This window comes from Anoplopoma fimbria, chromosome 22, assembly GCF_027596085.1.
Source record: "Anoplopoma fimbria isolate UVic2021 breed Golden Eagle Sablefish chromosome 22, Afim_UVic_2022, whole genome shotgun sequence".
Taxonomy (NCBI): domain Eukaryota; kingdom Metazoa; phylum Chordata; class Actinopteri; order Perciformes; family Anoplopomatidae; genus Anoplopoma; species Anoplopoma fimbria.
Genome location: NC_072470.1, coordinates 1,302,659 through 1,316,376, shown reverse-complemented (window position 1 = coordinate 1,316,376; position 13,718 = coordinate 1,302,659). Strand labels below are relative to the sequence as shown.

Genomic DNA, 13,718 nt, shown 5'->3' with positions numbered 1-13,718 from the left:
GTTTGAAATCTCTGTTTAATATGATTGACCTGTCTTTCATTTTTCAGAACAGGTTACTTTGTAATATTCAGGATATTAGGACCAAACTGTTTCTTCAAATGTGACCTGATGAGATGTGGATCCACTGCAGCTGTACTGTTGGTGTCTTGTAAACCCATGAGGGTTATGCACGTTTTTATGCATGACACTAAAATAAAAAAATATCTATCTATCTATACTGTACTCATACTGTTATTTATCTGTTATTTATACTGTTATTTATCTGTTATTTATCTGTTATATATATCTGTTATTTTACTTTTTTATTTTATTATTATTATTATTGTTATTTATTATTATTTATTATTATTTATTGTTATTTATCTATTATTTATCTGTTATTTATACTGTTATTTATCTGTTATTTATCTGTTATTTATCTGTTATTTATCTGTTATTTATACTGTTATTTATCTGTTATTTATCTGTTATTTATCTGTTATTTATCTGTTATTTATCTGTTATTTATCTGTTATTTATCTGTTATTTATCTGTCATTTATTTATTTATCTGTTATTTATCTGTTATTTATCTGTTATTTATCTGTTATTTATCTGTTATTTATACTGTTATTTATCTGTTATTTATCTGTTATTTATTTATCTGTTATTTATCTGTATTTATCTGTTATTTATCTGTTATTTATCTGTTATTTATCTGTTATTTATCTGTTATTTATCTGTTATTTATCTGTTATTTATCTGTTATTTATCTGTTATTTATCTGTTATTTATCTGTTATTTATCTGTTATTTATCTGTTATTTATCTGTTATTTATCTGTTATTTATCTGTTATTTATCTGTTATTTATACTGTTATTTATCTTTTATTTATACTGTTATTTATCTGTTATTTATCTGTTATTTATCTGTTTTATTTTATTTATCTGTTATTTATCTATTATTATCTGTTATTTATCTGTTATTTATCTGTTATTTATCTATTTATCTGTTATTTATCTGTTATTTATCTGTTATTTATCTGTTATTTATCTGTTATTTATATGTTATTTATCTGTTATTTATCTTTATATTTTTATCTGTTATTTATCTGTTATTTATCTGTTATTTATCTGTTATTTATCTGTTATTTATCTGTTATTTATCTGTTATTTATCTGTTATTTATTTATTTATCTGTTATTTATCTGTTATTTATCTGTTATTTATCTGTTATTTATCTGTTATTTATTTATCTGTTATTTATCTGTTATTTATCTGTTATCTGTTATTTATACTGTTATTTATCTGTTATTTATCTGTTATTTATTTATCTGTTATTTATCTGTTATTTATCTGTTATTTATCTGTTATTTATCTGTTATTTATACTGTCATTTATCTGTTATTTATCTGTTATTTATCTGTTATTTATCTGTTATTTATCTGTTATTTATCATTTATCTGTTATTTATCTGTCATTTATCTGTTATTTATCTGTTATTTATCTGTTATTTATCTGTTATTTATCTGTTATTTATCTGTTATTTATCTATTATTTATCTGTTATTTATCTGTTATTTATCTGTTATTTATCTGTCATTTATACTGTTATTTATCTGTTATTTATCTGTTATTTATCTGTTATTTATCTGTTATTTATACTGTTATTTATCTGTTATTTATCTGAACCTTTTGTCCGCCTCCATCTCGACAATAGACGATCTGTGACGCGGCCCTGTGACGTCAGCGCGCTGCCGGACAGGTGCATTGTGGGAGTCGGTCTGTGACGTCGTGTTGTTTATTCCTTCAGCCGATCACGTTCATCGATCCCTGAAGAGACGCCGACCACGTGACAGGAGACATGGAGGCCGGAGACGGTAAAGACGTCTGCGAGGAGCTAACGAAGCTAACAGCTAGCCTAGGGGAAGCTAATGCTGCAGGAAGCTAATGCTGCAGGAAGCTAATGCTGCAGGAAGCTAATGCTAATGCTGCAGGAAGCTAATGCTGCAGGAAGCTAATGCTGCAGGATGCTAATGCTGCAGGAAGCTAATGCTGCAGGAAGCTAATGCTGCAGGAAGCTAATGCTAATGCTGCAGGAAGCTAATGCTGCAGGAAGCTAATGCTGCAGGAAGCTAATGCTGCAGGAAGCTAATGCTGCAGGAAGCTAATGCTAATGCTGCAGAATGCTAATGCTGCAGGAAGCTAATGCTGCAGGAAGCTAATGCTGCAGGAAGCTAATGCTACAGGAAGCTAATGCTGCTGCAGGATGCTAATGCTAATGCTGCAGGAAGCTAATGCTGCAGGAAGCTAATGCTGCAGGAAGCTAATGCTACAGGAAGCTAATGCTAATGCTGCAGGAAGCTAATGCTAATGCTGCAGGAAGCTAATGCTGCAGGAAGCTAATGCTGCAGGAAGCTGCTGCAGGAAGCTAATGCTGCAGGATGCTAATGCTAATGCTGCAGGAAGCTAATGCTGCAGGATGCTAATGCTGCAGGATGCTAATGCCGCAGGAAGCTAATGCTGCAGGAAGCTAATGCTGCAGGAAGCTAATGCTAATGCTGCAGGAAGCTAATGCTGCAGGATGCTAATGCTAATGCTGCAGGAAGCTAATGCTGCAGGATGCTGCAGGAAGCTAATGCTGCAGGAAGCTAATGCTAATGCTGCAGGATGCTAATGCTGAATGTGCATCATGTGATCAATAAGATCAGTTTATTCATCTGGTATTTATTGCATTTATTTATTTCCTGCAATAATAATATTCATATTTACAGCCTCTTAAATGGGAGAATTTGCAGATTTATTGTGGTTTTAAATGAATCAATCTGGGTTTAAAAGTATTTTATATTTAAAAGACAAGAATTTATCACGAGGTCAAAGGGAATAATGATAATTAGGTATTTACAATATATTAAAGGACAAAATCAGGTTTTATCAAACAACATAATCAGGTTAACAGGTAGAATTAAAGTTTTCGATAAAAAGAGTCGTTTAGTTTCTTAAAATCATTCTGCTTTAATTTCTGCTTCATACAATAAATTAACAATAATAAACTGAGTCAAATCTTCCAGTTTCTGTCCACATCTGATGATGGAGGAGGGGTTAGACTGATGGAGAAACACCGCCCCTCCACAGAGAGGTGGAGGTGTTTATAACAGCAGCATCTGGACTCATTAACGCTACTTTAAGACAGAAGTCTTCTCCTCCGCGGCGTCATTTGACCGTGCATCCCTTTAAACAAGTCGATACTGATGTTCAGAGTTTGACCGTCTGCCTCTTCTTCCAGGTGTCAGCAGTTCCACGCCCACGGAGGAGATGAACGGAACTGGAAACCTGATGGATTTCCTGGACGAGCCTTTTCCTGACGTGGGAACGTATGAAGACTTCCACACCATCGACTGGCTGAGGGAGAAATCCAGAGACACGGACCGCCACCGCAAGGTTTGACCAGGTTTCCTAGATATATATATATATATATATATATACACTCATGTTGAGGTAGTCTGTTGATGTCAAAGCAAACTCATTTGTTTGTGTCGTGTGTCTCCCAGATCACCAGTAAGAGTAAAGAGTCCTTCTGGGAGCTGATCAAGAGCCTGCTGGACGCCTGGTCAGGATGGGTGGTGATGCTGCTCATCGGACTGCTCTCAGGTCAGTCAGGAGGGACAGCGACTCGTCTCGTTTCCCCCAACAGGTCCCACTGAAAAGCCACGTCAAATCTGTGTTTATTGTTCACCGAGCGCTTTATTCCCTGGCCACATTCAGAACTGTCCGTTTAAGAGTGAACTGAAGGTAATCTCACATCGTCTCCCTGTAAAAGCTTAACTTCCCCACACCATGTGCTATAAAAATACATAAATTAATCTATTAATGGATGGATTTGTGTATAAGACAAAACAAATATATATAGCTCAAGACAAAGTGGTTTCTTTCAGTTTAACTTCAGAGCACATTCTGTCATTTTAAGACCTTCCTTCGCTTCACTTTTGGATGTTTCCAGTCATCACAGGGGGATGAAAGTGGATCTGGAAGCTCATGAAACATCATCCGATATTAGAAAACCTTCTCACGGCCTCGAGGTGTCCCGTGTTCTGCAGGTACGCTGGCCGGAGTGATCGACCTGGCGGTGGACTGGATGACGGACCTGAAGGAAGGCGTGTGTCTGTCGGCCTTCTGGTACAGCCACGAGCAGTGCTGCTGGACGTCCAACGAGACCACCTTCGACGACCGGGACAAGTGTCCTCAGTGGCAGAAGTGGGCGGAGCTGATGACGGGACACGCTGAGGTCAGAACACATTTGTAGCTCCAGACATGTGTCCAGTCATTCTGAATATCTTCTGAGTATGTCTGACTCTCTTTCAGGGCGCCGGAGCGTACGTGTTGAACTACTTCCTGTACGTCATGTGGGCTCTGCTGTTCTCCTTCCTGGCGGTGTCACTGGTGCGAGTGTTTGCTCCGTACGCCTGCGGTTCAGGAATCCCAGAGGTGAGAATCACACTAACGAGGAGACACACACGTCTCCAGCAGGTTCTAATATTTGTGTTTTCTCTTTCTAGATCAAGACGATCCTCAGCGGCTTCATCATCCGGGGCTACCTGGGGAAATGGACCCTGCTGATCAAGACGGTCACCCTGGTTCTGGCGGTGTCGTCGGGTCTCAGCCTGGGGAAGGAGGGCCCGCTGGTCCACGTGGCCTGCTGCTGTGGAAACCTCTTCTGCAGCCTCTTCTCCAAGTACAGCAAGAACGAGGGCAAGCGCCGAGAGGTACGCCGCCAAACCGATGAAACCCAAAAAAAGATTTGCATTTCAAACATCTTTTTCAAATATTTATTACAGAAATGTAATTACATTTTATATGTACTTAAATATATGTTGAGAGGTTTCACTACCAGGCGTTGAGGAATGACCTTTGAGAGTTTAAGATGCTGAAGTTTCTGACCCTGACCTTTGACCTTCCAGGTGTTATCGGCTGCAGCAGCGGCTGGAGTGTCGGTGGCGTTTGGAGCGCCCATCGGAGGAGTTCTGTTCAGCCTGGAAGAGGTTCGTTAAAAACCCCAGTAGTCTGTGAGGGACCCGGTCCAGCCCTCCTCCGGGTCCACAGCGGTTCAGGTGTCTAAAGGTGTCCCGTCCTCCGTCTCTCCTGCAGGTCAGCTACTACTTCCCTCTGAAGACTCTGTGGCGTTCCTTCTTCGCCGCGCTGGTCGCCGCCTTCACGCTGCGCTCCATCAACCCGTTTGGAAACAGCCGCCTGGTGCTGTTCTACGTGGAGTACCACACGCCGTGGTACATGGCCGAGCTGGTCCCGTTCATCCTGCTGGGCGTGTTCGGAGGCCTCTGGGGGACCCTCTTCATCCGCGCCAACATCGCCTGGTGCCGGCGGAGGAAGACCACCCAGCTGGGGAAGTACCCGGTCCTGGAGGTCATCGCCGTGACGGGCATCACCGCCGTGCTGGCGTTCCCCAACCCGTACACCCGCCGCAGCACCAGCGAGCTCATCTCGGAGCTGTTCAACGACTGCGGCGCTCTGGAGTCCTCTCAGCTGTGTGACTACATCAACAACCCCAACATGAGCCGGCCCGTGGACGACATCCCGGACCGGCCCGCGGGACCGGGGGTCTACAACGCCCTCTGGCAGCTCGCCCTCGCTCTCGTCTTCAAGATCGTCATCACCATCTTCACCTTCGGCATGAAGGTCAGTGCGAGGAGGAGGAGGAGGACGATGATGATGAGGAGAACATTTAGGAAACAAATGTTTTCATACTGAATGAACTCTTCTGTTTCCTCTCCAGATCCCGTCGGGTCTCTTCATTCCCAGCATGGCGGTCGGCGCCATCGCAGGCCGCATCGTGGGGATCGCCGTGGAGCAGATGGCCTACCACCACCACGACTGGATCATCTTCAAGAACTGGTGCCGGCCCGGCGCCGACTGTGTCACACCGGGACTCTACGCCATGGTGGGCGCCGCCGCCTGTCTGGGTGAGCAGACTGTTCACTGGTTCACTGTGATGACGTCCACAGATGAGCTTTAAAGGGAGAATGAGGAAAAGAGTAAAGTCTAGCACGACGATTATAGAATGTTATAAACCAGATGCAAACCTTTTAAAGAACCAGCTGTTATCTGGTCCCGTCAGGCGGAGTGACCCGGATGACCGTCTCCCTGGTGGTCATCATGTTCGAGCTCACCGGCGGTCTGGAGTACATCGTCCCCCTGATGGCGGCGGCCGTCACCAGTAAGTGGGTGGCGGACGCCTTCGGGAAGGAGGGCATCTACGAGTCTCACATCCAGCTCAACGGCTACCCGTACCTGGACGTCCGGGACGAGTTCACCCACCGCACGCTGGCCACCGACGTGATGCGGCCCCGCAGGAACGACCCGCCGCTGGCCGTCCTCACGCAGGACTCCACCACGGTGGAGGACGTGGAGGCGCTGATCAAAGACACCGACTACAACGGCTTCCCGGTGGTCGTGTCCAGAGAGTCAGAGCGGCTCATCGGCTTCGTGCAGCGCCGGGATCTCACCCTCGCCATCAGTAAGTTCACTTCCTCACAGTCTTCAAGGAGGCCTGATGGTGTTCTAACGGACTTCTCCCCCCCGACAGAAACCGCCCGTCAGAAGCAGGACGGCGTGGTGAGCAGCTCCGTGGTCTACTTCACAGAGGACGCGCCGCAGCTGCCGGCCAGCAACCCTCAGCCGCTGAAGCTGCGCCGCATCCTGAACCTCAGCCCGTTCACCGTCACCGACCACACGCCCATGGAGACCGTGGTCGACATCTTCCGCAAGCTGGGCCTCCGCCAGTGTCTGGTCACCAGGAGCGGGTAGGACCAGCACTCACGTTCATTTTAGTTTTTTAATCATCTGTCCAAAAGCAAAACATTTCAGGGAATAAAAGTTTAGAAAATATCAAAAACAAGGACTCAATAAACCACAAAAAAAAGCTTTTCTAAATGTGATAACTGCATTTTGAAATGCAAAAAGCATTTCATGCATGTTTTAATCCATAAAACAAAGTAAAATATGATGAATATTTAATGTAAATCATAACAGAATACAGTTGTAGCTCAAAGGAGTCTTTAAAATGTCAGAAAAACGACGTCCATCAAACCTCCTGGACTCTAAAGATATTCAGTTCTTCAACAGAGAAAAGCAACAAATCCTCACATCCAGAATCCGATTTATGACTTTAATGATTGTATTGATTATGAAAATCATTTACTTTTGAGGTGTAACAGCGCCATCTGGTGAAATTAAATGAAAATGAGAGAAATGGGATGATTTTTGTGCTCCAGCTGATGATTAATTGATTAAATATCAAAAAAGATAACATCATCACACCCATAAAGGTCATTTATTTTCTTGTATGAGCATCGAGTAGAAAGACGTGACCTCTGACCTCTGACCTTTTCTCCTCAGGCGTCTTCTGGGCATCATCACCAAGAAGGACGTTCTGCGACACATGGCCCAGATGATGAACCAGGATCCAGAGTCCATCATGTTCAATTAGACCGAGAGACAGAGAGAGATGCTCCATCCGCGTGTTGTCAAGGTAACGGAAAGACCAATCATCAGCTGATCAGGTGATCGCTCTTCTTTTTCTGGAAACACGTGCCGTCACATGTTTTTATCACGTTCAACTCTCCGGCTCCTTCAGTGCTCCAGAGACTGAACACAGCGTTGAGGTCCAGTGAGAGGAGGTGTGTCTGTCATTTGATCCTGATAATCTATAATCTATAATCACTCAATAGAAGAATCATCTCAGCCAAAAAAAGGTTTGAAAACAGTGTTTAACTTACAAATGAGAAGAGAAACCTGATTGGTCAGAATTAAAATGTCCTGTTCTCTGTCTCTCAAATCCACAAAACTACATTTTAAGGGAACCTTTTGATGATGTCATTCTCTGTGACGATGAACCGAACGCTGAAAAACAAAATGAAATGGGTTTATTGAGAGAAATGTTATGTTGGAATCCTTAAATCTGTGTGGTTTAATGTTAGCTGTGGTACAAAAGGGACGGTCTGTGAGAGGAAACCAACTGAACCCAGATCTGTGACTCTGATCTCATCTGAAGGAGACTGCTGCTCTTTGTGTTTGTTTTTGTTGCTGCCATATTTATATCTATGTGTTCGTGTTCAAACCTGTTTCTGTCGCTTTGACCCGAAGGCACAAACTGAGACTGTTCCTGTGTCAGACGTTTGTTTCTTTGGAGTCTCGTGTTGATTAAATGTGTCAAAAGGTTTCAAAGAGCCTTAAAACGTGAGAGCTTAACAGCAGACCTGTTGATGTGGATCGGTGCCACTACAGACCTCGTTAAAGGGGCGGTTGGGATGTTTACTCGTGGAGTTATGAGGTTTCCACTGTGGTTAATCTGAATTAACCCTTTACACCACTAACTCACTAACAGATGGACCAGCAGCTCCATCCTTCTGAGAGGTTAAATCACTGTTTTTATCAATGGAGTCTGGTGGCTTTAAAGAGAGCAAAGATAACGATTCTAAATAAATAATCTAAATGTAACAGATAATGATTCTATAGACGTCTAAATATGTCCATCTACTGTAGTAAAACACTGACTCTGGATCAGAAAACCTCATACAACCACACTTCTAAGCTGTTCCTTGAAGATGATCCCGTGTCATCCAGATGTGAGCAGTGTGCAGGAAGTACAGTGTGTTTGTTACCATGGTGATATAATCCAGTGGTTCCTCTGACAGCTGCTCTGTTTATGGTCTGCACACTGATTGTTTCAGGAGGAACATGCACATCCACTGTTTGTTATGAGGCTTTATAAAGTAATTACATGAACTAACACTGTAGCTCTGCTGTTAATATTCCTTCATTCATGAGACCTGCAGACAGGAAGTGAAGGATAATAACTAAATAGGTCATAAGAGTCCTAAATGTCGCTAACATTTCTGGAAAACGTTCACATTTCCAGCACTTAAAAAAAAAAAAGCAAGATTGCACAAAAACTCCTCTTCTGCACGTTCAGCGTTTTTATTTTTCTGTGTCGTGGTATTTGTTGCTAACGGTTCATTAAAACTGGAAACTTTTGGGGAATTCACTTTAAAGAAAAACACTCTGTGTTGTTGAAGCAGAAGATCAACTTCTTGTCTCTAAATGCCAAGAGAATGTACTGAGATCATAAGGGTTGTGTATATAGAGTTATTGTGTCATTGTTTCATTTTATTTAAAACACTAACGTTGATCCCTGCTTGTTTTTTATGTTTAGCTCTAAATATTTATTGCATTACTCTAAAAGAAAACACATATTTGCACTTTTTTTCTTTTTTTTAATTGTAAATGAGGTGACAGAAAATAAATCATGTTGAAAAAACACAGTTGGGTTTTCTTGTTTTTTATTTAGTAAACACAATTAAAAAGACACTCGGATACATAAACTTAAAAGCAAACCGGAAAGAAAAACTTTATCGACAGTCACAAAGTATGAACATCAAATACCAACGTCTTCATTTATAAAGTAAATCAAAGTAAAAGACTTTTGTTTTATAAATATTCATCTTCTTGTCTCAGATTCACATCAATCAAAATAATTGTCCGCTACATTTTTGTGTAATTTAAATTTAGGTCATTTAAAAGATAATATGTTGACAATTAAAAACCACAAAGAAACTTCCGACTACACAAAAAATATATAAAATGTTTTCTTTTTAAAACTGAAGATATTCAGGAAATCTGGGCTAATTATAAAAGTCATAAAGTATTTTATTCTGAAGAAGATGTCTGTCAGCTATCATCCTTCAATTGGAAGCATTCTGGACTAGACTCCCGCTCCTCCTCCTCCTCCTCCTGCGGTCCTCCCCTCCTCCTCCTCTTCCTCCTGCTGGCTGGCTTTCTCCAGGTCAGAGTAATAGTCCAGAGCTCGTCTCACCGGCTCCAGAATATGTTTCTGTGCGACAACACGACAGCAGCTTCAAACACCGAGGTCACATGATCACTCTTCAACATGGATCCTGCTTCCTCGCTCACTGACTTACTTACATGCTCACTTTCGTGCTTACTTATTTGCTTATTTTCTTGCTCACTTGCTTACTTGCTTACTTACATGCTTTCTAACTTTTTTGCTGACTTACTTGTTTGCTTACTCGGTCACTTGATTATTTACTTGCTTACTTGCTCACTTACATGCTTACTTATTTGCTAACTTGCTGACTCACTTGCTGACTTGCTTGCTTGTTTGCTCCCTTGCTTACTTGGTCACTTACTTGCTTGTTTGCTTGCTCACTTTTGCCCGTATTATCAACCCGTGATTTTTCAGCTCCTTAAGAAAGAACAGATTCTGCTCATCTTCCCATTGATTCAAATGATCAGAATCTGTTCTTTCCTGAGGAGCTGAAAGGCAGAGAGCTATTTTACCTCCAGACAGGGGAACAGCTTGGTGAGCTCCGAGAAGAGCGGCAGGAGGACGAACCGGATGAAGTTGGTCTGAGAGGACGGTTTGGACACTTTGTCTCGGTCCATGAAGGGAGTCACCGGGAGCCCTTTGAGTTTCTCTGAGTCGCTCTGCACAACAACAACAACAACAACAGGTTGTATTGTAGAAGAACGTTTCTTTAATTCTTTGTGTATTGATCAGTAAAGGGAGAGTAGAGAACCTGGTTGAAGAACTCCTGCAGCAGACAGTCCAGCCAGGGCTCGGCCACCGCCATCGGCCTCGCCTCGTTGGAGATGTCGCTCACCTTCACCATGATCTTCATCAGCTGGAATCAAGCACAATAAGTCCTTTTACACACCTGTCTGATCTTAGTTTTAACAGGAATGGTTAACATTTCTGTTATTTGGAGACCAAAGCTGAGCCTCTTTGTGTATCTCTTTACCACTTCCTTGTGCTCCTTGTTGGTGAAGTTGAACACCGGCTGAATGCTTTTGAACTTGTTGAGGATTTCGTTGTGTCTCGCCATGTCGGTGGCCAGAATGCATCTGAAACAATATTTGAGTGGTGACCAAAAATGTCAGATCAGCGTGCGGGAAAGTGAGCGAGGCTGCCGGCTGAAGTCTCACCTGATCATTCCTCCTCGGATGTTTTTGTACTGATCGCTGCTCAGGTTCTTCAGGATGTTGCACTCTGGCTGCAAAGAGAAGGTCACATTTACCACATTTAAATGTTTTACATCAAATATAAAACAGGAAAGTCTAGTTAATGTTTGACTGTTTGCAAGGGGGGGATTTATTAACAGGCATTGTATTATTGTTATTGATAAAAAACAAGTTAAAACTTAGTCATCAAGAGAATAATAATCAATAACTGATCTCCTGATGAACACTTGTAAAACGGTACACACACATTGATTTAAACATGAATGATAATGTATAATTGTCCAAACAGATAAAGTATTCTTCTGTAAATCCTCTGGCAACATATATAACCTCTAAATAATTTTTTTTAGGGTCTCTATGATCTAAAATCATTTCACTAAAGGGAAACAACTGGTAGTCGTTACTGTTGGTGTCCCACAGGGATCCTGTCTGGATCCCCTTTTATTCCTCATAAAACATTAACAGATCTCATTTATGTTTCTGTTTTTGTGATATTTACTGCTGAAAACAATAGTTATAGTTAATCTATTTCTTGCCCTTTAATTGGAAATAGTATTCTGCGTTTTTCCAATCATACCAGAGTTTCTTTCTGAGAGCATCGGGTTTTCGTACCTTGGACATGATGCCGAAGGCGACGGCACAGTGGTGGTTCTCCAGCGGCGAGATGTCGTTGTAGCGAAGAGCCAGGTCGGTCCGAGCGTTGATCTGTGTGAAAGTCAAAAAACAAAAGGATGAGCGATAAACCAACGGGGCGATGGCGAGGAGGGCAGAGCGGCGGGGAGGTGACCTGGTAGACGTTGCTGTAGCCCGGGTGGTCGAGGTCGTGGCACAGAGCCGAGGTCAACATGATCAACAGGTCGATTCTGGCTATTTTACTCCGGAGGTCAGTCAGCCAGATGAGCCCGTACATCTGCAGGACGAGAAACCAGTGACACCACTGAGAGCTGGTATTATCCACACATGTTTTTGACCTTTATATATTATATTTATATAATTTATGTTTTTTTCTCCTTTCAAATATTTGTATTTCCTCTATATATTCATTGATTGTTTGGGGGGGTTTGTGTTTAAAGTAGATCTTAAATAATAGAATAATCTTGTTTGATGCTCAGTTTCATCAGCATCGTGATGAAGATGAAGATGTCCGTACCATCTGGGTGACGCAGAAGCAGTGCCTGAAGTTGTGGAAGGGGATGTTGTTGTAGTGGCAGAAGACCTCGAACAGGAAGTTCTGCAGAACATCCAGCTGGATGTGGAACGCCGTCAGGAAGTCCAGGTCTGTGAACATCACCTGGAGGAGCACCAGCATCTCCGCCTCCTCCCACTGCCTGTGAGCAACACACACACACACACACACACACACACACACACACACACACACACACACACACACACACACACACACACACACACACACACACACACACACAGGTGAGCAGAGAGTGTGTGTGTGTGTGTGTGTTTGTTTTGACTGTGTTTTCACTCACCAGTTGTCAAAAATGGGAGTTTTCAGATGCTCCCTCACTTCTTCTGTCACCTGCAGCGAGCTATGGCAACTCAGAAGGGACACACAAAACTCAAAGTGACGCCTTCTCCTCCTCTTTAATACACCTGATTATAAAAAATAAAAATCTCTTTGGTCACCTCATGTTGAGGAACTTCCTGCGGACCTGCTGGCGCTCCTCCTGCGTGCTCAGCTGGGAGCTTCTGAGTTTGGGGGATAACTTGGAGAGCTGGTGGTCGCTGTCCTTGAAGAGACCCATCCAGCTCAGGTGACCCACACTCTGACAGGACAATAAAACTTTATTAACAATGGAGGACCTGCATGAAGACATAAATGGACTTTATGCTCCTCTTTAAGCAGCCTGACACCTCATTCTGCAAAAAAAAGGTGTTTGCTTTATTTTGAAGGATCAAGTGGATCTGCTTTTTATTTCTAGTATTTTTGAGGAGTTTTTCTGATTTTTATGGACTTTTTGTTTCGCGTTCCTGATGCTGCTCCTTCACAATAAAATAATTTAGTCTGTGAAACAACCACAGGAAATGCACACATGTTGTCATCTTTGATGCTGCTCCTTCACATTAAAAGCATTTAGTCTCTGTTTAATTGAATTCATGTTTTATATGTATGTGTGTTATGAGTGGGTCCTCGTAGGTTCAGGTCTACGGACCTCCAGCTTCTTCTTGAACGACTCCACTTGGCTCTTCAGGTCACAGACGACATCCGGAGTCTTCCCCATGTCTTCGATGACTTTGCTCTCCAGATGTTGCAGCCTGGAGACGCAGACAGGAAGCAGCAGTGAGTCCCTTTTCAGACACTTCGATAAAATCACCTTGATGGACACACTCACCGGTGCTCCATGGTGTCCAGCTCCTTCGCGTTCGCCACACCTGAACATGGACGAAATAAAGAATGAAATCACAATCATCATGTTTCAGAAATCCAACTTATTCGTGTTTTCATCGAGATAAATAATCTCTTTGAGATCGTTCCTACAATGGAGGTTACCAAAATAAAGCCTGTGGCCCTTTCAAATTAAAGGTTGAACAAAATAGATTTATTCTCATTAGATAGTTGCATTTAAAGGATTTTGAGAGGCCTGAACTGCTGAAAATATCCAGAAAAAAAATTAAATGGTGTCAAAATAAGAGCCAATAAGATTCATATTGCGACCCATTGTGGGATCCGG

The 13,718-nt window shown here is 42.2% G+C and overlaps 2 protein-coding genes across 2 annotated transcripts; one reads left to right on the top strand and one right to left on the bottom strand.

Moving 5' to 3' along the window:
• The first annotated feature begins 1,693 nt into the window (after nucleotides 1–1,693).
• Nucleotides 1,694–9,309, top strand: LOC129111507 (H(+)/Cl(-) exchange transporter 4). The gene is made up of 12 exons (XM_054623477.1): nucleotides 1,694–1,856; nucleotides 3,263–3,417; nucleotides 3,528–3,627; nucleotides 4,074–4,261; nucleotides 4,339–4,461; nucleotides 4,533–4,739; nucleotides 4,935–5,015; nucleotides 5,122–5,667; nucleotides 5,765–5,951; nucleotides 6,107–6,505; nucleotides 6,575–6,791; nucleotides 7,387–9,309. Exons 1-12 carry the CDS (start codon nucleotides 1,841–1,843, stop codon nucleotides 7,475–7,477), a joined length of 2,310 nt encoding a protein of 769 aa, XP_054479452.1. The 5' UTR covers nucleotides 1,694–1,840; the 3' UTR covers nucleotides 7,478–9,309.
• Nucleotides 9,310–10,416: 1,107 nt separating this feature from the next.
• Nucleotides 10,417–11,997, bottom strand: LOC129111528 (high affinity cGMP-specific 3',5'-cyclic phosphodiesterase 9A-like). Its single transcript, XM_054623507.1, has 5 exons — nucleotides 11,816–11,997; nucleotides 11,641–11,733; nucleotides 10,993–11,060; nucleotides 10,809–10,911; nucleotides 10,417–10,691 (listed from the first exon to the last, which is right to left on the bottom strand). The coding sequence occupies exons 1-5, from the start codon at nucleotides 11,936–11,938 to the stop codon at nucleotides 10,545–10,547; spliced, it is 534 nt and encodes a 177-aa protein (XP_054479482.1). The 5' UTR covers nucleotides 11,939–11,997; the 3' UTR covers nucleotides 10,417–10,544.
• Between the last annotated feature and the right edge of the window lie 1,721 nt (nucleotides 11,998–13,718).

Bases quoted from the DNA above. Each gene is read 5' to 3' on its own strand.
- LOC129111507 (XM_054623477.1), top strand. The intron at 5,016-5,121 runs GTTCGTTAAAAA...TCTCTCCTGCAG, and splicing joins TTCTGTTCAGCCTGGAAGAG to GTCAGCTACTACTTCCCTCT. The intron at 5,952-6,106 runs GTGAGCAGACTG...TGGTCCCGTCAG, and splicing joins GGGCGCCGCCGCCTGTCTGG to GCGGAGTGACCCGGATGACC.
- LOC129111528 (XM_054623507.1), bottom strand. From the start codon at position 11,938: ATGTACGGGCTCATCTGGCTGACTGACCTCCGGAGTAAAATAGCCAGA. The intron at 11,734-11,815 runs GTCACCTCCCCG...ACTTTCACACAG, and splicing joins GCTACAGCAACGTCTACCAG to ATCAACGCTCGGACCGACCT. The intron at 11,061-11,640 runs GTACGAAAACCC...TTCTCTTTGCAG, and splicing joins CCTTCGGCATCATGTCCAAG to CCAGAGTGCAACATCCTGAA.